Below are 23,960 nucleotides of genomic sequence, written 5' to 3' on the forward strand. Positions count from 1 at the left end.
TATGTTTTAGACAACAACGTACATAAATACATCACTTAATATTTCCAAGCTCAGTCACTGGCTGGGCACCCATCTCTACTGAATCAGAAAATTCTCTGTTTCCTACCTGCACTCTGGCTTGGGAGAAACCCTGTCCCTTCTACCATCCGCAGAATTTCTTCTTGCTCCAGATGCAAAGTCCCTTCTGATTTACAGAACATATACCCTATTTATGGGAAAGAAGGGAATTAGATTTTAGGTTTTCTGCCAAGAAATGTGCATTATCATCAGGGCCATGAAGATGACTTAGCAGCAGTTCAGAGAACCAAGGCAGTGGGAGAAACCATTTAGCAGAGAAAATATTGAAGTTCCCTCACTGCAGTAGAATAAAAGATAGAAAGCTCCCATACCAGGGAGGACTGAAGGACACCCATGCTCAGGATGACATTCACAGAATGCTGAATCAGCAGTCCTTTCAGGTACTTCATCTCTCCACTAAATATTACTTTCAAATGGAATCCAAATAAGCACACAAAAATATTCAGAATTTTCTAGTTTTGGTATTCAATCCTCAAGCACAATGACCATATAAGAATAATTATTTATAAATATTACATCTATTTATGGTTTTCAAATCATTTATTCAGGAGATTTAGTTGCAATAAATACATAACATTATGGTGCTGACCACATTGTAGTGTCATGTAAAATGATGTGTAATGCAGTTTTTTAAAAAATCATCTTTATTATATGTAATTAAAATGTCTATGAGAGAATCAGAACAGAGACTGGAATTGAATAGAGAGAGTCTATCCTGGATACTGTTGATTGAAGACATATGTATACCCTCACATCTTTCATACATAACATTGATGGACTCACCAACTGATACTAGATGATTAACAATTTCCAGCATCACTGACCAGTGTAGCATTTTCTGAGATGGGTCCAGCATGGCCCACCCTTCTTGGGTGAAACTTATACTTACATCTTCAATGGTCATCAATTCCTAGAAGAGTATAGTCAAGCTAGTTTAGAAAGACCAAAGAGATCAATTTCACAAAAGAAGGGTTAATAGGACAGAATGAGGCAGAAAGGAATCTAGGTGTGCAGGGAGATCAAACTGTTAAAGCACCAGCCTATTTATTCCCAACACCCAAAATTCTTACTTTCAAAAACCCAGAACATCAATATATTGAATTCATACAATTTATAGTACAGGAATATGGAATGATATGTGCAAAACATTTAAGGACTTGGAATAATTATTTTCAAACAGGTTATTATAAAATTTTTACTTGAAACATTTTAACTAAAATTTAAATCCCCAATTGTTTAAGTAAACTTTGTCAGTCTTGAAAAATGATTATGTATAAAATAGTCATTTTCACAGAGAGGTATCTTAGATCCCTCACAGGTAAAATGGTTAGTAATGCGAATATTTAAAAGGCTGATGAATTTCTTCTTATCTTCACAACATGTTTGAACTATAACCCTATAACCAGAACAATGCAGACATTCTTGAACCAATCTCCAGAATTTTTGAGAACTGAATAAACTGCATGTATCTTGGTATCAGCAGGAATATTCGCTCTTCTCAAGATGTGACCATGGAGGTGAGAATAAGGTCAAGGACAGATATTTCAGCAGCACAAGACAGTCTCTGAGACTTGTATTCTGAAGCAGGGTCCCAGCAAACATCCCTATACTTCCCTATACTACAACTCTCATTCTCATTTCTCTCTTGAGCTCCAAAGAATACTTTTGAATAGCTCTCTGGTATCTTGATCTTGTTTTTCTGTTTTTTTTTTTTTTTTTTTTTTTTTTTTTTTAGTTTTCATGTATCCAGTTCTTTAAAAAAAATTGCTCTATCTACTACTAAGTTATTTACTAGTATATTTTAATGACACAACATCAATGAAGTTAGCATAAGTTGGTGTAAATAATTTCCAGTATGAAATATGAAGAAATAGTTTACTAGTAAGTTGTAGCAACACTGGGAATACAAATGATCATGAAAATTTAAGGCATTTTGGGGGACTTTTCAAAAGGTTGAGACTTATTCCATGATATTTTAAGTTTAAATTGGAAAAAATAAATAAATTTTTTCTCTTGCCTTCTTTAGCCTACATTTTTTATTTTTCTCAGTATCACTCCTATGGCTGTGGAACTGGGTCAACAGAATCCAACTGCTGGAAAATCTGCCTCCATGTTGGGCTGTGATGTTCTACTCCTCACTCAGTTATCTGGAATACATTCACCAGAATCCAAGCATCATTGCAATAAATAGCATCATTCATCATCAATTATTTCAAATGGAGTCACAGGCAGAAAGTGAGATTCAATATCTCCCATTCCTTCTGGAAGTACACAGCCAGGAATGGTACCATGGTATAGTGGTGTCCTAACAGCTGAAAGATCAGCTGCCTGCTGATGAGTTCCTGACCCATGGTGACAACTGCAGAGTTGTGGGGTACAGGACTAACTCCTGCTTACACTGAAGACTTGGCATCTCTGTCAATAGGGGGGAATTTCAGTAGAAAAGCCATTCACTGCTCAAATGTAAATTCATAGCCATTGATTTTGCATTTTGCTATCTTCTTCTTCTCTCAAAGTTCAAACTGTATTCAGGAAAAGTCTGTGGATGAAGAAAGGAATCATGAGGTTGCAAGGAGCTAAGCTTCTAAGTGAGATTTTGTCTCAAAATACAAAAAATACAAAATGGGCTGGGGCTGGGGAAGGGACTCAGTGGTTCAATCTTGTGTTCAATCTCTGCTATTGAAAAATAATAAATAAGTAAATAAATAAACAAATAATAGAGTGGTGGGTATGTAGCTTCCTGGTCTGAAATCCGAGTTCAATCACAATGAAAAACAAATAAACTAAATAAAAAAATCACCAATAATTCATTAAGTGAGACTGTGTTTACAAATTTTCACATATTTGGTTATTATCAACCCAGTTGACAGTAGAATAATTCACAATTTCAACAATGACAAACAAAGATTTACAAGGTGTTCATAATATGATAAATTTATCCCAGTAGAAAATATATAGCAATGCTTTTCCTTTTTTGTTGTTGTTTTTTGTTTGTTTGTTTGTTTGTTTTGATTTTTCTATGACCTGAGCTCAATGTCTTTGAAGACACCAACACAACCTCTAAGTTGATCTGGAATATTACCTCTGATGTTAAAGAGCACAAGCCCTACCATGTGATTGCATGGTCTTCTTTCTCATTTCTCAAAGACCATTCTCCTTTCGCAGATTCTACCATTCATGATCCTCTAATGCATTAACCACACCTCCCAAACACAATCCTATTTTTCTTTGCTCAATTTATTACATTCTTACTCATTTTGAGACACACCCATCAACCTAATCTGGTCATCTGTACACCATTTTCCACATCTTGTCACCAATCCCCTGTAGCAGCAAAATGCTTATATGTCCTTTTCCTCAATTGCACCAGAGAAGACTTGACTATGGTGTCCATCCATGTCTAATCTCAAAAGTACTGCTCCCATTGGCTTCCAAAGTTGTAGAAACTTATGTGTGTTTGTAAGTAATCTATAATTTCATGATCCACAATAATTTTTCTTCTCCAAAATTGTTGACAAATCACCTTCTAATTTCATCCTGATTTTCAAAAGATTACTACACCTTGGACTAAGAATATTGTATTATTTCACCAATTTTGAATGGTTGTAGGGCTTTCGTAACAATAATACAGAGACAGGGTGTCTTTAAAAACAAACTGATTTGTGGAGAGCAGGACAGTGACTGAGAGAGCAGTGTCTGAGATTGGGGTCCCTGATGACTTCATGGCTGTGGCAAACTTGGTGATTGGGGAAACCTCTGTGCAAAGGCATTGCATGCCTTGTTGCTGTGGAGATGTCCTCCATGCTAGAGTCTTATCAGCCTCCACCTTAATCTCAGGCCCAGCAGCTCCTGGGAATGAAAGCACTTCCTTGCTAAAATAACAACAATGTTTCACCAGTTCTGCTGCTCCTGAGTCTGCCTGCAAATTAGTAACTTTAAACAATGGGCTTTCTTGAGAGCGGCACAATGCTCCTAACTTTGCATATTGCAACCATAGATTGTAACTGAGGAAACAGCTGCATACTGTTGCATATCCCTTAATCTGATTCAGAGACATATATAATAAAGATTGCTGGTGTAATTCTCCATCAGAGAGCAGCGCTCCATCCAACCACAGCTGTTTTATCTTCAAGATCTGCAAGTGTTGCTCTTGATTTCTTCCAATCTCCCATCACCCCTTACTGAAACCTAGTATTTGGCAGCGCTGGTCAAGATGCTAGAGTCTAGGGTTGTGATATCAACATGTCTGCAGGGTCTGTTTCTTCTTAGACCTGCTTTCCTCCCTTGTATATGCCTGACTCCCTGTGTCTCTACATGGTCTTCCCTGCTCACATCTCTTTATAAACTCTTTCTACTGTAAAGCTACTGATAATATTGCAATAGGTCCACCCAATTACCTCTATTGAATTTTCCTCTTTAAACACCATAGAGTTAGCTTTCAGAAAACAACGACCTAGCTGCAGAGCAGTTTCAAAGAAACTAATAATTGGCCTAGTGATTCCCAATTAGTCACTCATGTAGGCAAAGTTACACTGATCCATGTGCCATAGCAGGAGTAGTGACACATCACTGTGATGTCAGCAAGGGTATTGGTACAACTTGTCCTCTCCCTCCAGGTCCCTTAGGAAGACAATAGGGATGAGCCATTCTGTATCCCCACTATCAAGGTAGTGTTTGAGGGCATTCCTCACCACTAGGTGGCAGCCTTGGGAATTCCCAGTCCTCCCAGGATATTTCAACATGGATTTAGTTCCTGGTTGCAGTGTTAGGGACCTTTTATTTTTCCTACACTCAAAACTACATTCTGCAAAGATTGTCTTCAAATATAACTGATCTCCATGAGAAATCCACTGTTCTTTTCCTTTCCATTCAAACCTACAACCAAAAAGTAAGCTACTTAAATAGGGTTTTCATGACCTTTTCCATCCCTCTGACCAATAGGGCTGGCAAGAACAATATAGACGAGGAAAAGTTTACTTGACTGGAAGTTGCAGAGAACTTGGTCCATAGACAGCTGACTCCACAGCCCTGGCCCAGAGTCAGGCAGAATATCATGGGGGAACAATATGGCAAAAGAAACCAGTTGAATAAAAACAACAACCACATGGTACTGATTTGAATACAGACAGAGAGACCAAGAGTACAGAATGGAAGAAACAGAGACAAAACCATATATCTACAGTCACCTGATCCTTGACAATGTTGTCAAAGCACACATTGGATCAATCACCCCTATTTAAAAAGTGGTGCTAGTTCAACTGGTTATTCCACATGAGGAGAATGAAGCTAGACACTTATCTCTCACCCTACAAAAAATTCAATCACAATGGACCAAACACCTTGGACATAGATTTAAAATCATGTAATTTCTAAAAGAAAATGTATGGTCAATCCACCACCTTTTAGGCACACACAATGACTTTCTCAATAGGAGCCCTAAAACTCTAGAACTAATGCCAAGAGTTAATAAATGGGATGACATTAAATTAAAACGCTTCTGCACAGCAAAGGTCAAAATTTGAAATGTGAAGAGAGAATCGACAGAAAGGAAAACAGCTTGGCTAGCTATTATTCTGACTGGGGATTTACATCTACAATGTATAAAGATCTCAGAAAATGCTAAAACATAAAACAATCAGAAACCCACCTTCTAAATGGACAATTAAACTGAACAGACACTTCTCAAAAGGAGAAATAGAAATGGCCATCTAATACTTAAAAAAAAAAAAAGTTTCAACAGCCTTAGCAATTAGGGAAAAGCAAATCAAAACTAAACAGGGATCTCGTCTCATACCAGTCAGAATGGCAGTCTTCAAATCAGAAATAAAAAAATAATGCGAGATAGGACATTGATAAAATGGAAAACTTTTACACTGTTCTTCAGACTGTCAATGAGTCTATCCACAATGGAAATCAGTAGGGAGGAGTCTCAAGACTAGGCATGGAACCACCATATGACCCAGCTATAAAACTTTTCAGTATGTGCCTGAAGAATTAAAGTAATTGTACTGTGGTGACAAATGCATACCCATGTTTATGGCAGCACAATTCACACTAGCTAGACTATGGAACCAGCCTCAGTGTCCATCAACAGATGAACTCACACAGAAAATGTGGTATCTGTACACAGTGGAGTTTTATTTAGTCAGAAACAATAATGAAACTCTGTTATTTTCAGGGAAATGGATGGAACAAGAGACCCTCCTGTCAAGGGAAATAAGTCAAACTAAGAGAGATAGGAGTAGTATATTTTCTTTAATATGTGGAAGCTAGAGAAGAAAAAGAAAAGTAATGGTGGGTGTGGGTCTCCTAAAAATTAAATAAAGATCAGTAAAGGAAAGGAGCAAAGGATGGGAGGAGCCAGGGGAGTAGGAAAATGCTGGGGAGTGATGTTGGCCACTTTATGGTGTCTTACTGTGTGCAGGCACAGGTGTGGAGAAACAAATCCCATCCACATGCACAAATATAATACAACAATTAAAAAATGTAGAGAAAACTAAAACGACAACTGTACAGGTCATAAAGGCAAGAAACCAAATGGAAAACGTCAAACACCAGAGACAAAACACAAACCCAAAGGCCCACCATCAGTGGGATACCACACTCAGCCACTTCCTACCTGCCTTCAGTCACCACCCAGTTAATCCCTTTAAGGCTTTCAGGCACTGATTAGATGAAAGTTATCACAAGCCAATCTCTCACCAATAAAGTTTCATGCATTCTTTCACATAATCCATTGGGAACCTCATATCTAAACCATGAAACAGACCTTTTCATTCTCAGCCTCAGGGATGGGATAAGGCTTCTTCCCAATGCTGGGGATATGCAGTGGACATAGACTGAGGGGGTTCTTCCCCATTGCCTTTTATATTCTAGCAAAGCAGGCAAAAATGCAAAGACCAAATCTAGAGTACATGACAATAGCTTTAAACCCACAGTAAGTGAGAAAGCAATATAAACCTATGTCAGTGATATACACGGAGAATACAATATCCTCCAATTAGATTACAACACAAAACCCAGCGTTGCAAGATATTCATCATCCATTTCATTCATAATAATGCAGCGTACAGAAAAAGGAGAATTGTATGAAATTGTTTTATGATTCTGAACATAAAAATCTACCACTTGAATCAGAATAGCCTTTTGTATTCGGCATTTTATACTGGGGATTGAACACAACAGAGTTTTACTATAGAACCAAAACCCAACTAAGTTTTTGTACTTTTCTTTTGAGAGAGGGTCTCCCTAAGTTGCTGAAGACCCTGGTAAATTGCTTAGGAGGGCCTAGAACTTGCAATCTTCCTATCTCACCCTTGCGAATAAAAAGGATTAGAGATATAAATGAATTCATTTCCATTTCAATGATGAGTCATTTAAATTTATAACCACTAGTTAGTTTTTGGTTGTTGGTAGTAGCAAGATACTAAATCATGGAAGAGGAAACTGAGCTCATAACCTAGATTCAAGACAAAGGAACTGGTTCCCCAATTGCAAAGCAGGAAGAGTGGAGAAGTCCCTGTTGAAACAACACAAGTTAGAGACCATAGATGCTGCTGTGATGGCACAAATTCCAAGAGAGAGAGGGATAATCTCCCTGTGAGACAAGGCACTCCCATCCCATTTTCTGGAGAACTCACCAGGAAATAAGAGTTGGAGGAGAAGACAGCCAGCAGGTTCCTCAGGTGATCAGGGACTTGCTCTTCTCCCAGGCCCTGGACTCTTCAGGGCCCCTTCTCTGGGAACCTGTGACCTCTGCTTAACTTCCTTTTATATATGGATAAGCAGTTATTAAAACTAACCAGGGACACACCCTGCCTTCATGGACAGGGACCCTAATCAGGGCTTCAGCTGCGAACACTCCCTTTCAGGTTGATGGGTTTTCCAGACAACTCTGAAGCTCTTTTCCACACAGTTGGAGATCAGTGAGGGAAGGCCTCCCCTGAAGGGGACTGGGCAAGATGACTCAGCTCTTCACTCTCTTACAGACAGCCTTGTGTGCATCCTGTGGCCTGGAAACATTCTAATGATAGGAAATTGGCCAGCAATCTGGCAAACTGGGCAAAAGGCAGAACTGACTGGCAGAATAGTGGACTTGAAAATACAATGAAGGATGAATACACAGGAAAGATTTCAAGAAGAAAATGGAGTAAGAAATTGTCACTGAGATCAGGAGAGAAATGCTAGGGCACTGGTTACATCGTTCTTTAAAGAAAATAAGAAGGGTGTTCGAAAAATGGCCAAGTAGAGGAACCCAGTGCAGAGCTGCTGCTCTCCAGGGCTGAATGGAAAGCAGGGTTCTGCAGTGATGAGTTGAGGGAGGAAGACCAGGGAAGAGATGGTGGAGTCTCCCAGGGCTAGCAGAAAGGGGAGGAGCAGAGAAGTCAGTTTTCAGAAGACAAAGAGAATTAATGGGGAATGGACTGTGCCAGCACTGGGATGTATGGTGGCAGGTGGGGAAGAAAAAGGAGAAGCAGGCTGTGCTGTCCAGTAATTTCACAGTCTGAGCCTGAAAGATGTTCACATACTGAGAAAAATCACTTTGGGAGAGCCATCAGCATTTCCCAGGAAATTGAGAAAATGGGGAAAGCCTTGCCAGTTTACAGACTCTTCATGTTGACTTACTGCTCAATATAGTAGAAATTCCTGCAGTTTTTTTTTTTTTATTATTATTCTGGCTCTGTTAATGGATTGGTTTTGTTTGTACCCAAGACACAGAGGCCATGTGTCCTCGATTTTCACTGTGCACAAATGATGAATCCATCTGGACATGGAGTGAGACTCTGCCATAGTTTTACTGAAGATCTGGGCAGTGATAGGAACTTTGGCTACCAGGCTTTAGGTCTGCAGAGTGGAGAGAAGCAATGGGCACTTCCATTTCAAAGGGGTGGTCTAACTGCTTGATAAGGAACAAGGCTGTTGGCATTCAGAACTGGGTCTAGTTGGGGTTGTGTGAGAGGTGCTACCTTCAGAATTCTAGCTCAGGGTGCCCCAGCTCCCACACACCCAGAAGTATCTGGAAGCAATCCCCAGACTCCTCCCCAGCCCATGGAAATCACCTGAGTCTTGTAATCTGCCTTGGCCCACAGGCTGTCCAGGACAGAAGACTGGTCAGTATCTGCTGCCAAAGCCACACTTCCTTCCGCAGATGGAAAAACAGAGCCACACTGAGGGTGAGTTATGCTCTGAACAGGAAATTCTCCTTCATACTCACTCTCAGGTAAAAGCAGGCAGAGCTTAGCAGAGAGACCCCTGAAAATTGTGTCCAGTTTGGATCAAAGTGAATTAGCAACAATGGGTAGGATGATTTCTGTTGCAAACACCCTCATTGCCAGGGGACGTTACAGTGAAAACCATGGAAACATCTTCATTTAAAAATCCTCAGCAAAGAGAAAACAGAGATCTCTTTGTGATTCTTGTTATGCTGCTTCTTTTCTCTCCAGTGTCTTAGAAATGTTCTATTGTTTATTCCTCAAAGGTCGTGTTGAGTACAACTTGTCCATCACCTGAACTTTCACTCAGCCACTCCTTTGCTTCTCTGCTCCCTCAACTGCCCTTCTGCTTCACTCTCCCTTTCTGCTGTCTCCTTCCCTTTCTCACGTGGTTCCTTTGCAATTGTCTTTTTAACCCTCTTCTTCTTCTAATCAGTTGAGTAGTGCTCACAGTATGACTCATGCTTCAGGCTTCAGCCAGTCTATTTTATTTATTTACCACTTTTCTCATTGGTTAACCCAGTTGTAGAGATCAGCAGTAAATGTTAAATACATGTCACTATAGAAATGGCAATGGCATTGACAGGTTCTCTCCTCTCTAATAGGGAATGGAATTGAACTTCCCTTTCTGATTACATTGGATACACTCACACAACAGAAGCAACAGAGTCCCTCGCAGCATGTGCTCCAACAAATTAGAGCATTTGAAAACCTGAAGAGACCAGCCAACAGAGGCCTCCATAGGTTATAACCACAGTAAGAATGCCCTCAAAATCACAATAGCCAATGACACTTCATAAAATGTAGGAAACAATTTAACAAATTACTAACAACACCTAACGAATGATTTTATTTTCTAATATGACATGAATTGCATAATGTAGACACCATAAATTATGTTTTTAATCAACACTGAGGTTGAGCAATCTATTAAATACAACTCTAGTTGTTTTACAATTAAACTTCTTTTCTTTCTTTCACATCTTCCTTGCTAATCACTCGCACCTTTGCACTACATGACTCTCTCAGTATATGTTTTTGCAAATCATTGTATTCTAGATACTGTGCTGCTTCCCTGACTTCAGTGTCAATCTCTCTCAGCCAATATTTTTCAGAAACAGGTTTAAAATTAGTAGTTAGAATGATTTTGAGACCATGGGTAGATTGCACATGCCAGTTGACCTGAATGACTTTGAGTTTTTACAAATTTTGCTCTCTGGGGTCTCAAAGATTTCTTTCCTACCATTTTATTTAATGATGCCTTAATTAAAAGAAATGAACTACAGTGCTTTAATGCTTTGATTATTATTGGAACTATTTTTATCATGAAGAGAATATGAATCCCTGTTTATATTGAAAAATCTTTCCTTTTGTCCACAGTTTGGAATCACATTTCTGGACATGGAAGGGCCCAGGATTTCCACATGGTGAAGGATATCCTGGTGCTGAGGGCTGATGACCCTGTTTCCCATGAGAATCTGGGGGCTTCTGAGTTCCACTGCAGGAGCAAAGTGTGGCTCTGGTTCAGCCCTGCTCCAGGGGAGTCCACTCAGGCCCTCAAGTGGCCAACTCATTCAGTGTGTGGCAAATGGGAAACATGCCAGTGTCTCTGTCCACCGCCCCTGACCAACAGTAGTTCCCAGCACTCTTCCAGTCCTCTCCTGCTAGAGTCCCTCCCTTCCCATGTCTCCAAGAATTCCACTCACAGAGATTTGTACTGCTCAAAGCACTGGTGGGAGGGTGCAGAGCTCAGACCACATGGTGCCTGAGGATTTTATGCTCACTTATCTTAAATGTCACAGGAAACTGAATGCAAGCTTCACTCCCAGACTCCTTTCATTTTTTAAAGAGGTGAAAATCATTATAAACTATTTTTCCCAATATAAAAATATCATAAAAATCTGTCAGGAAAGACAGACAATTTAGTTTATTAAGAAAAAAATGAAAATATTTCCTTTTCATGGATTATTTTTAATGAATGCAAACACTAATATATTATTAGCATACATTGTTAGCATGGGAGGTCCAGAACTAAAAGTACATATGAATATGCAAACACACACAAACACACACACGTATAATTTTTTTTTTTTTTTTTTTTTTTGTAGAGTTCTTCCTTTTCCTTGTTTTGGGAAACCTAATTCAACTGTTTTTCCATCACAGACTCCTTGCAGCACTGTCTGGGATTGTATTAAATGACTGGATTTCTCTGAAAATTCTTAAACCCTCCTGATAATGACATTGGCTTCTATGCCTAAGGTGTTTCACCAAAATAATTGCAGAAGGAACACACCCAAATTCCCCAGAAAATGCACTGGCCGCACCTAAAGCTTTCTAATCCAATTAAAATCTTAGAAGGGATTGTGGATCTGACACCAAGTGAGTGGGTGTGGTGGGTAGAATACTGATCAACTGAGGATATGGAAAATCCTGTCCTTGGAAAACCATCTCAGAAGAAGTGTGTCTCTTCCTCTTGAGGTCAGGCAGGGAATCCTTGGAGTCACTGATGGTGGAGACATGGAGGCAGCTTCCCTCCTCAGGGGAGATCAGTATCAATTGGATGACATTGTTTACCCCACACCTTCTCCATGAAATCCAGCTGATGCTAAAGTTAATTTGGGTCCTTCTCTACCTGCAGGGTCACCAGTGTAACCTTGGGCACATGCACACTTGAATAACACTTTCTTTAAATGTCCTTTGGGGACTCAGAAGGCTCCTAGGGGAAACTGTCTGCCTGGAAGTGTCATTCTATCTCTGACGCTGGCTGTGGAATATGGGAGAGTGCAGCTCTGCACAGTCTGAGCCACAGAGCTCCTCAGTCAATTAAGGAAGTGGAGGAGGAGGTTCTATGTACAGGAGAGAACAGAATGCATCCTAGTCAGGCCAAAAGAAAGTACTTGTGTAAATTGACCAAATTCAGTGCCTCCAAAGGTCCCCATTAGGGACACCAAGAAGTTACAGGTCTGAAACTTTGCCAGGAAGAAGGACCTTGACTCAGGATGCATGGGGTTCTTAGCATTCATGACAGAATAGAATTTCAACATGCCCCACTTAAAGTCATAGACAGGGATTTATGTAGAGATGCATTGTGGTGAAGGAAGCAATAGGGCCTCTCCAGAGGGAAAGACAGTTGCCCCTTGGTGAGGGGTGTTAACATTTTAGTGTGACAGTCTCATGCACTAGAGTGGGAGGCAGCTGGGTTGCACAATGTCATGCTAGAGCTTATGAAATGAAGTATATTTTTAAGATGTAATGTGTTCGTTTGAACACGTTTAAAGGTTTCAGTAAATTCAAACTATCCAGAGATTTTGCTGAGGCCTTGAGGCAGGCAGATGTGCTCAGACTCTAATTAAACCATGGCCATGTCTTCCATCTCTGTCACCACTATTCAAATCCACAGAACTTACCACTGAGAGGGTAAAGGGTGTGTCTTTACATCTTTTGTCTTCTCTGGATGTCCCTTCAAGTTCTTCATGTGCACCTTTCCTTCCTGTTCTGGTCATAGGAAAAGTCTCTGGAAAATTAGGAGAATGAGAGTGTTGAAGTGTGTCCCTGCCCGTGGGTGTGCAATTATCCAGTGGGCACTTCAATGGAGCAGATGGGCCAGATGAAAGAAAACTGCAGTCCTGAAAAAAGACCCTAGAAATCAAAGGTCATGAACATTTCTGATCCTCGTACAAAAATTAAATGGAAAAGCAAGCCTGGGCAGACAAAAATCGGGACTATCTTGAAAGTAGAAAATGAAGACAAGGATCTCTCAGGATATGTAATTCCCACATGCATTAGTATTTTCCCCACTAAGTCAAACACAATGGTAAGAGAACACTTAAAATATGCTTAGTGATGGAAGGAAAGATGACAATACAGGAGGGATTTTGTCTCAATCTTCACTTTTCTTTGTAGATAAGATCATTCATTGTGACAGGACAAGGAATGTGTCCACAATGTTTTCCACCATCACACTCTACAGTCAAGAATGCCCATTGCAGGGCAGAACAGAGGTCCCAGCAATCAGCCAGTGTTGCCCAATTCAGTCAAAGGACAACAGACTGACAGTTGAGCCTCCTACTGACATTACAGTTCCATATATACACCAGCATACCAACTCCCATTTTTATTATCTGCACAAAATAAAAAACTACATGTGCCCTTTTGAAAAGGCCCAATAGAAATCCCAAAAGAAACATCTGTCATTCAGACCCAGTGTCTGTGTCTGATCCCATTTTTCTGGACTCCCAGCATTTCCTGTACCAGTCCTGATCTTTGTCTTCCCTCTCTTTCTGGGTCACCAAGAAATTCAGAACCAGAGATTTGTACTTCAGAGATCTCTCTATGAGAGGACAAGGCTCATCCCAAGAGGGACCTGAGTATTCTAGGCACACTTATCTCAAAGGTAAAAGAAAACATAATGCAACCCTTACCTTATGACTCGTTTCATATTTCTGCCAAAGGCAGGTAGAGTCCACACTAACTCCTATCTTTCCAATTCAAAACCTTGAGGAAAATTTTTTATGAAAAAAAGCCAAGACATATTGGTAAACTGTGAAAGCATAGGTTTGAAAAATAAACCTGTGGTAATCAAACATTCTGAAAATCAAAAATGCTTCCATGATCCTTGTGTTTCCACAAATATAAACTGTAAAAACAACACAAAAAGCTCTGTGTCATATTGAATGGAAATGCCCAAAGATTCCTAATCCAGCTAGTCCACGAATTTCTGAAAAGCAATTGGAGGATCTGATATGGAGAGAGGGGGGGGAGGTGGGGGGACTCCCTGCAGGCTGAGAAGATGAGGAAGCCTGTCCTATGGAAAACTTCTCAGAGAATGTCTCTCTTTCTTCTGAGCTCCCAGCAGGAGTCCCTTGTGCTCCTTAATCCTCCACGCACACAGGCAGCTTTCATCCACTAGAAAGACCGGTCTCAGGTGGATGACATTAGGAACTGCAAAAGTTTTCATCCAATGCCCCTGAAACTCACTTCTACCTGTGCTCTCCTCTACTTGCAGAGTTATCAGCGTCACTTGGGCCAATGCAAAGTTGAACAACAATTTGACTCCAGAACACGTGCTGGCTCTGGAGCCTTCCTGTGCTGTCCTATTCATAGATCTGCATGCCGAGTGGGATGCAAGCCCACAGGATCCGTGCTCTCCACCAGCCTGGCCATATCATGCATCCCGGCCTGCATTGGCTGCCGCCTTCCACCCCTCTCAGCATTATTTATCTTAACCTAACCTCTGTGTATGTGCTCAACTGTGTCCTGTGGGGATTCTCTTCTATCCTGCATGCCAAGAATACCATGGGTCCTGAGTCAACTCCCCCTTCTCCCTGGGAAGGGTTCCGACCTATAACAATTGGGTTTCCCAAATGGGGACCTTTGGAGGCACTGAATTGGGTCCATAGACACAAACACTTTCCTTTATCCTTGACGAGGATGCATTCTGTTCTCTCCCGAACATAGAACCTCTTCCTCCACTTCCTTCATTGACTGAGGGGCAATGGGGCTCAGACTGAGCAGAGCTGCATTCACCTAGCAGCTGTTTCCCATATTCCACAGCCCAGAGCCACCTACAGAAAGACTCTTCCAGGCAGACAGTTTCCCTCTAGCAGCCCAAAGTGGATTGAAAGACACTGTTGCTTAAGTGTCCATGTGCCCAGGGTCACTCTTTGGAACTTGCATGTAGAGAAGAACCCAAGAGGACTTGAGCATCAGCTGCATTTAATGGAGAAGAACTGGGCTAAGTCAAGTCATCCTCAGGAGACTGCTCTCACCTGTGGAGGGAAGCTGCCTCCTCGTCTCCACCATCAATGACTAGTGGAATTTCCTGCTTGACCTCAAGTGGAAGAGAGACACTTCCCCTGCTGAGATGGTTTCCTAAGAGGGAATTTTCCATATACTCACATGAGCAGTAGTCCACCCAGCACACCCACTCCCTTGGTGTCAGATCCACAATACCTTCTGAGAACTTAAGGAGATGAGAAAGCTTTGGGTGTGGCCAGTTCACAGCCTGGAGAGCTAAAGGGGGCCTGTTCTCCAAAGACTCTTTGTGAACACCAGAAGTAATGAAGCAGATTCATTACAAGGATGGTTCCAGTATCTTTAGGGAGGTCCAGTTGCTTCATAAACTTTCAAGTAGGGCAGCAGGCAAGCTGTAATGGGATGCACTTGGATCTCCTCTCACCAAACAAACAAACAAAATAACTCCAGAAAAAGAATTCTAGCTGCTTAAGTGTGAGCACGCATTTGTGAGTGGGGGGTGGGGTGGTGATGGGTTTTCCTGTGTGCGTGACTGTGTTTGTGGACATGTTCATGTGCACATTCCTATGCATGTGTCTGTGTGTTCATATGTACTTTCAGTTATGAATGGAGCCTACTAATATTACAGGCTAACAATGCATTGAGTTGGTATTCCTTCAAAACTATTCATGAAAAACAAACATTTTCATTCTTTCTTCAATTCCATTATTTTGACTTCTTTCCTGATAGATTTTCATAATGGTTGTGAACTGGGAAAATGTAGCTAGGTTAGAATTGATTATACCCATTATTTCAAGGACTATGAAAAGATGGGGCTGGGGTTGTTGCTCAGTTGCAGAGCTTTGGCCTCCCACCCATGATTGAGTGTGTTTTGATTCTAAACCCTGCACATACATATGCATAAACAAAAGGTCCATGAACAAGTAAAAATATTTAACAACAAAAAAGGAAAACCTCTAAAGGGACTGTGGAGTAGAGGCTGCACTCACTTTTCTGTGATATTGGAGATGAACAAAGCTACTGAGGTACCAGGTGTTCTGAACTGTGTACGCATAGGCCTGTGTATTGAGAAGTGCAAATCTGTGTGCACGAAATCCATGGTGACCTACAAAGGAAGCAACACCAGCACAAGAGCCCTGGCAGAGTGCTGGAAAATCCTGCTGGTCTGGGACCCTTGAGACTTACACAGGTGTATTTCTCCTCTGCAGCAACATTGCAGGATTGGCCCAGGTGAGGGCCTGAGGGGATTCCATGGGGGCGGGGCCAGGGAGCTGAAGCCAGAAACACCCTTTTCCTCCAAGGGAGCTCAGAAGCCCAGCAGATTTGGATGAGAAACCAGGGACATCAGCCCTCAGCAGCAGGCTCTCCTTCAGCCCTGTGGTCATTCTGGGCACTTGCATGTCCACAAATGTCATTCCAAACCCAGCAGAAAAAGAAATACACTTCCAATGAAAGTGTAGAGTCAATGCAATGCAGAGCTCATATATGTCACATGAAGTATGAAAGCATTGGGCAGCATTTCTTTGAATTCTGGAATCCTTATGTAAAAATGGCAGAGTTAAAAAAAATTGATACCCCAGAGAGCCAACCTTGTAAAAACTCCAAGGCCCTTAGGTCAACTGGCCTCTGACCTCTTCCCAGCACCTCAATGTCATTCAAACTCTGGATTTCAAACCTCTGTAAAGGAAAGTACTGACTCGAAAAGGCTGGCAAATCTTCTTTCTGGGTAGAGTCATGGAAATCAAAGGTGCGAGTCACTGAAGTTTGGCCTAAAATTGCACCTGTTGTATTGAAGATGACGTGTTGCATCACGTGATCCTGGGGGAGGATCCAAGTTCCCAGAAGACACCTTCCCTCACTGCCCCTTCCGGCTGGCATCAGGAGGTTGCATCTCTTCCTGGGCTCTGTGTCCAGCCCTCACCTGTCTGAGCGCCTGCTGACAGGAGACAGCAGAACAGTGGGGTCTCAGGTTGGTTTTCTTTGCCCAGGTAGTTTACAGAAGATTCCTTAGAAGACATGTAGATGGGGAAAATGTTAAGGATGGAGGGGGAGGTGCTTGTGGATTTAAGATTTTTCAAGAGTGTTTCTTTATGCTGAGGAGGATCAAATAGGTCATTCGAGGTTCAAATCACCACAGAACTTTTGCAATTTCAGAGAATATTTACTGCAGCCTTCTGATACCTGTGAGCAGGTGGATCAATGTGTATGAAAACTGCTGTAGTTTACCATGGACCCTTGGGTAGGATAGGGACTACCTCCGATGGATAGAGCAATGTTATTCCCTGTGCTATTTCCACACAGGCACATAGAAGTTTTGGGTCATCCTCACCCAGCCTTCCTCTACCCATTTTCCCCTCTCTTCTGAACTGCTCTTCCATTCCCTCCCCCCTCCCCCCTCCCCCACCCACCTCTCCCCTTCCCCCTTCCCCCTTTAGGGTAGCTTCTCCCCTCAGTATCCACACCTAGGAACAAACACTGGTTTGGCATGTCTAGCAAAGGATGTACACTGGTTCCATCCATAGCTTGTTTGGAAAATGTCATAATTTCATTCTTCTCTGCCACTCAATAGCTATCATTGTCTTGCTCTGTTTTTCTTATATCATGTTATGGTAGAGAATCATCGTGACCCCACACCTTGCCTTGGGGATGATTTTTTTTCCCTTTCTTTCTGTAGAAGAGTTTAAGAAACCTTTCTCTAGAACTTTTTGAAGGCTGGGTTGGGTGAAATTCAACATTGAACCCCCCACGTCCTCAGCTTCTCTATTTGGTTAGGTTCATTACCACTGAACCAATCCTGAGCTTGCTCTCTGTATCATTAATTTGGAAATATATTTGAAGGTCTATTTGCTTGGGTCAGATATTCAAGGACATTCTTGGATATCTACTAGTCCTCAGCTTCTCTATTTGGTTAGGTTCATTACCACTGAACCTATCCTGAGCTTGCTCTCTGTATCATTAATTTGGAAATATTTCTCAAGGTCAATCTGCTTAGGTCAGATATACAAGGACATTCTTGGATATCTACTAGCATTTCTAGCTCATGACGTCTGACTTTGCAAAGAATGACTCTGGATAATCATGCTCTGCAAATCTCTGTATTAAGATGAAATTCCTTTTGATCTCTCTTTGTATGAACTAGGTTTACCTCTCTTCACCTTTCCTCTTTTCGTTATCATTTTGATAGAGTCAAAATTGTTCCCTTTGGTTAAGATTGCTTTATTGTACCTACAGGAATCATGCATTCACTCTGCTATAATTCTAAGAGCCTGGAGTATCTTATTTTTGTCAAACGCAGTAGTTGGCCTACTCCTCCCTTGATTGTGCACCCATGTGTGCTCCACCTATTCTACTGGGCTCCCCAGATCATGGGATGTGCTCCATGCCAAAATGTGGAGAATAAATGAAAGATCCCATCTTGACTTTGGTCATGACACTTTTTTCTTTTCTCTTGGACCTAGGAAAGCCCAATGTCAGCATCTGAGGGAATGGGACCTGACTTGAAGAAGATGAGACAGTCGGCAGAGCATGCCTCACAGCCTCTGGCCCCGAGCCTCATTCAAATCCAGAATAAGAAGCACCAGCAGAGGGGAGCTGTGGGGCATAGGGCTCCTCCCCCTGAAGAGGAGGACCCCAGGGTATGTGGACATTGGAGGCAATGGGAAGCCAGGGGGTGACACAGGTCAGAATCTTGGTTACATCCTCTCAGATTGCCTCTACCACCCAATTCTCCCATTCCAACCCACGAGGACCTGCCCGGGAACCTCCTCTCAGCTTAGTCCTTTCCTAGAATGGGAGGAGGCATCTTATGGAACCCCTTGAAACCCATGCAGCCCAACGTTTATCCTGTTGGAATCTGGCCCAGCGTCCTCAAGTTGCAACATCCAAACCTTCCTTCCAGTGCCCCCGTATAATACATGATTCCACAAATGTGTTCTAGGACCTTAAAAATCCTAGAAATTCATGGTTCACAGGCCTGAGTGCCTGACCTAAAATGAGAGGAAACTAAGACTTAAAATCTCTCTTTGTCTGTAAAACGTTGGGCTGACTCCTGACAACTTGTGCTTTTCCACCAACAGCTGAAGTGTAAGGACTGTGGGGCTTTTGGACACACTGCGAGGAGCAGAAGATGCCCCATCAAGTGCTGGGATGGTGCGCTGGCCCCACAACCCTTGGGCCCAAAGAAAGAGAAGGAGAACCAGGCACCAAGCAAGCCTAGGAATCTCCAGAACACAGGGGCCTGTGAGCAGCCAGCCAGAATGAAGGGCCAGGTGCAGAGGTGAGGGATGGGGAAGCTGGGATCCAAGCCTCGGGCACGGAACTCCAGGGGGGTGGTGTCTCTCTTTCTCCACATAGTCATCTCCACACATTCACATGCAGCTAATGACTGGGTCAATGGAGAGAGATAGACAAGGACTCCATGTCCCAAAGCCGCAGCCTGCAGCTCATTCTACTGTGCATTCAATTCAGAAAGGGACAGGTTCAGGGCAGCACTAGGAACATGACCACGGGAGGCACAAAAGCAATGTGTCCACATGGAACTACTTAGTGGGAAAGGAGAAGGGCTGCGTGGATGTAGGGACTGGGTGTTGTAGGAGGAGAACTTGGGGGAGAACCCAGGGTAGCACAGGTGACACTAAGAAAATGGGCACCTCTCATTTCGCTCCCTCCTCTGCATTCATCCAAATACCATCGTGTTTCTGCAGGCAAGAAGAGGAACGGGGAAAGGCTCTACTCCAGACAGGGAGTTCCCATAGGAGACCCCAGGAGAGGCAGCAACCCAAATGGAAGGAAGAGACAGAACCCAGTGCCTACCTAAGGGTGAGTATGTGCATGGTGGCCTGCTCTTTTGGTGTCCTGGAGAAGCCTGATAAGTTCCTTCTTTGTGGCCCTTCTGCCTGAGGGATTGGCTATCAACATTTAAGCCCAATGGGACTCAAGCTTGGGGTCTTTCACATTTGCTCTTTCTAATTTTGTGTGGTACTTTTTTCATCTTCCCCATGACGTGGTGCATGGGCCCATGGGGGCAGAGTTGACTCCAACGTCTCAAAGGACACCATGTCCGATGCAGGCATATTCCTATTGAAAGTGGGAGAACACTCTCAGCTTCTGTAGGCCAACTCCTCAGTGGCCACATCTGCTGAGAGGAGCATTAGCCATTTGCATCCCACAGAAAAACACACAAACGAGCCCTGCCCATCTCAATGCATGAGACCTCCGATTAAGAACGGGATATTTCCCAATGTGCCCTGAAACATGTCAAGTCGTTCTTGGAATGGGTCTTTGGCTGATGGCCATGGAGGTGGAGGTGGAGCACCCCTTTTCCTTTCCTGGGCTGATGACTTGTCTTCCTGTTCCACTCTATGTTCTGTAGCCGAATTCCTGTTTAGGTGGGCCTTGTTGGTGCTTGAGTGCAGGGACTCAGGAAAGCTTCCTGTGTTTGTCTTTTCCTCCAGAAACCCAGCAGGCCACTGCCCGTCCACACGACCAGGACGAGGTGTGTCCTGGGCTCTGGGTTTGAGAGTCAGCCTTGTGTCCAGAGCTCGGATGAGAGTCTCACCTTCACTAGCGCACATCCCTTTCAGAGACCCAAACGTGGACTCCACTCAGGTCCCGGGATCCAGAAAAAACAGGATGTGAGCGTCCCTGGCACCATCCATCTGGTAGCAAGGCACTCAGGGCAGAACCCTGGCCTCCTTGGGAAGAAAGCACCTGAAACACCAGAGGTTGTCTCCTCTAAAGTTGCCCAGACTTCTGCCAAAATTCTCGGAGGGGGCCATGTGCTCCACCCTCCATCACTAGCCAGGTGTCCTGATGTGAGCAAAGAGCCCTGCCTGCAGCCTGCAGCATGTCCACAGGGCCAGGGCCACAAACTCAGCCTCCAGGCCCCAGGCAAGAGACAAGCTCAGGTCCACATCCAGACTGGCCAGAACGCCCCAAAGAAACTCAGGCTGGGGCACAGTCTCACTCCACGGGGGAACACCTGCAGGCCAGGCTCGGAGGCTAGGAAGTCTCTGCCTGCTTGGCAAGATACAAGTGGTATCGGACTAAAAGGGTCACCCCAGGTGACCAGAAAATCTCCAGCCCATGATTCCAGCATGGATCTTCGCCCTCCCAAGGAAAGCCCTTTCCTGAATCCAGTCGAGCCTTGCACCAAATCGAGTCCACCAGCACCCAGCTGTGTTCCCCGACAGCCCCTCCGAATGCTCTTCAAGAGAATGCACAAGAACTGGTGGAGATCCAGGTTCATTGCCGATCTCCCTTCCTCTCCCACTGCAAAGACCAGTGCTCTTGCTGACACTCCTCCCTATCTTGATGAGTCGGACAGTCCCAGCTCCCATGAGCCAGTGAGTGTCCTCTATGAAGACCTTCAGGTGTCGTCCTCCTCTGAGGACAGTGACATGGAGTGAGGCACACCATAGCAGGGAAGAATAGCCTTTGGGGCTCCAATGACTTGCAGAGTCTCTTGGGCTGAGGAAGCAAAGATGCAGGAGCAGGTGGCACCAGGGTCACAGGACCTTCCTAGCTATGGAGTAGGAGCAAAAGCTGAAACTTCAGAAAGCTCTGGCACAGCCACAGACCCTGCCTCTGACGCACAGCCACCTGTCCAGAACTCAGAGGAGAGACTCCTCTGAATGGGGTTTCCAGGGGATTGTCCAAGGTGCTCATGTCACCTTCCACAGGCTGTCCATGGGATGACAAATGGAGTGGCTATTCAGGTGTAGAGATGGAAGTGGAACAGAAGTAGAAGGCTCAAGTTTGTCCCTTTTGTCCTATGACCGCATGGAGTGTAACACCTGCTGATCACTGGGACCTCTGTCCTGGACTGCAGTGGACCTTCTTGACTCTCGAGTGTGGCTATGGAAAGCATGGTGGGCAATTTCCCTGGCCTTGCCTTTTTTTGTTCCTTGCCCCTTATGATAATCATGTACTTGACGTTTCTCTGAATCCTCATACAATTTTCCCCTTGTTTTACTGTGTGCATCGTTGGAGTGCTCAATAGGCATGTGCCTTTGTACCTTGTCTCTCCTGCAAACTGCATTTATTGTGTCCTGGTGCTCAATTGCAATGACTTGGACATCCCGAATGTCTCAGGTGATGTCCACGTGGCAAATAAGATCATTCATTTGGTGCAGTTCAGGATATCACTGGATTTCCCATACTACCATAATAAATGGGTGGAATTGTGTATCCCAGATCAAAGAAGTCACTTGCGATTTGGAGGCCTGAACATTGATGCTTTTCAACTCTCTCTCTGGGTGCTCCTAACTGTGAGCAGTTATGGAACCACTGCAGCTGGTGGAAGGAGCTCTCGTCCTTCACACCCAGTCCCCATTTCCTATGTCTGGGAACATGTGTGTCCAGGGTCCTGAATGACTCTGTGGTATTTTAGCCAAGATTTATCAACTGGACACTCCCGTCTCCAGATAGCACTGACATGGCTGTCCCTATTCAGAGACAGAGTCTGGGGTGATGTGGATTCTGATCCACAGGCAGGTGATCTTGCAGGAAAACAGGGAGGAGAAACAGAGAGCTCCTCAATTTGAGTTTGGAGCCTGAAAGAATGGAGATATGTGAACACTGATGTCTGAGCAAGGCAGCTCTTGAGATGCATTCTATATTCAGATTTGATTTTTCCCTCAGTATTAGCTTTCCTGTACCTTTCCTAGTTCCACTCCAGATGTGGAGAGTGCCATATATACAGGGGTCTGTCCTGGGCCCCCCAACTATCATAGGAGTTCCTTCTCCCACCCATGCTGTGAGCAACCTTCACCAAGTGATGCACATTTAGAAAGGGAAGGAAGGGGTGGAGAGGTGGGGGGATTAGTCTGGACAATGCAGAGGATGAAGGAATGGTATGGGCTCCACAGTGTGCACTCAGGAGTACTTTGTTCTGGGCCCACCTCACGCATACTAGGGTCTAAAAGAAAGGTGTGCAGAACACCCGGGTGCCAGAGCCATGACTGGACCAGAAAAAGGCATGCCTATGATGCATTTCATGTGTGCCCCTGATCTCCCCCTTGAGCAGGCATAGGGCCAAGAATGTCCCTGAAATGGAGCCTGATTCTCTGATGCGCAGAGGTGGATCAGTCACCTGTGTGCATGTGACAGTGAGATTAAAAACGGGTTGTGGGGCTTTCTGTGCCCTGGTGCATGGAGACAAGGAATTCCTACAGATTGCAGTGGTATTGGAGGAGTCAGACCCTTGAGCCCCCTACAGACATTACAGGTCAATCTACAACCTGCATAGCAACTCTCAGTTTTATTGTAGACACACCCTACAGAATCCTCCATGTGCTCCTAGGAGAAGTCCCTATGAATACCCAAGGTGAAGCCTCTGTCCATCAGAGCTGGTATCTGTGTTGGTTCAGGTTCTTTTAGGAGCCCCAGCATGTGCTCTTCTTCATCTTCCCTCTCATTCTGGTTCACCGAGAATTCCAGAGACAAGACTGCACTTCTCAGGTCACAGGGCAAGGGGACTTTGCTCAGATCCCGAGGCACCTGAGAAATTTGTGCACACTTAGCTCAAAGGTGACAGAAAACATAATGCAACCCCTCCTTTCTTACTCCTTTCATATTTCTGCAACTGGCTGGTATGGTCCTTTCTGAATTTTTCCATTCCAACTTGAAACCTGGAGGACAATCTCCCCCAAAAGACAGCCACTACCTATTGGTCGTGATGAGACCAATGTCTTTAGTCTATGGAATCCATTTTGTTTAGGAACTCCATTCTGTGAAACAGTTATGCCAACTAGAAAGGTCATTGTTGTTTTTCCGTCTGTTGTGGAGACCCTCTAGAACATGAACTATCTAACTGGGCAGTGATTCTGTAACTGGGGTATCTGGGCTCTGTTTCTTCAATTGGGGTAACTGGGCTCTGTTTGTATAACTGGGGTGACTGGGCTCTGTGCAACTAGG

At 43.6% G+C, this 23,960-nt stretch overlaps 1 protein-coding gene across 1 annotated transcript in view; it reads left to right on the forward strand.

Annotated features, from left to right (window-relative positions):
* Nucleotides 1-23,251, forward strand: part of LOC139705119 (protein FAM90A13-like) — a 43,177-nt gene extending 19,926 nt beyond the window's left edge. Inside the window, exons 2-6 of the mRNA XM_071609330.1 lie at nucleotides 18,503-18,679; nucleotides 19,121-19,320; nucleotides 19,748-19,862; nucleotides 20,498-21,447; nucleotides 23,071-23,251. Of these exons, the coding sequence (XP_071465431.1) occupies nucleotides 18,503-18,679; nucleotides 19,121-19,320; nucleotides 19,748-19,862; nucleotides 20,498-21,447; nucleotides 23,071-23,251 (1,623 nt within the window). The remainder of the gene's footprint in view (nucleotides 1-18,502; nucleotides 18,680-19,120; nucleotides 19,321-19,747; nucleotides 19,863-20,497; nucleotides 21,448-23,070) is intronic.
* The last annotated feature ends 709 nt before the right edge of the window (nucleotides 23,252-23,960 follow it).

Source organism: Marmota flaviventris, chromosome 3, assembly GCF_047511675.1.
Source record: "Marmota flaviventris isolate mMarFla1 chromosome 3, mMarFla1.hap1, whole genome shotgun sequence".
NCBI classification, from domain to species: domain Eukaryota; kingdom Metazoa; phylum Chordata; class Mammalia; order Rodentia; family Sciuridae; genus Marmota; species Marmota flaviventris.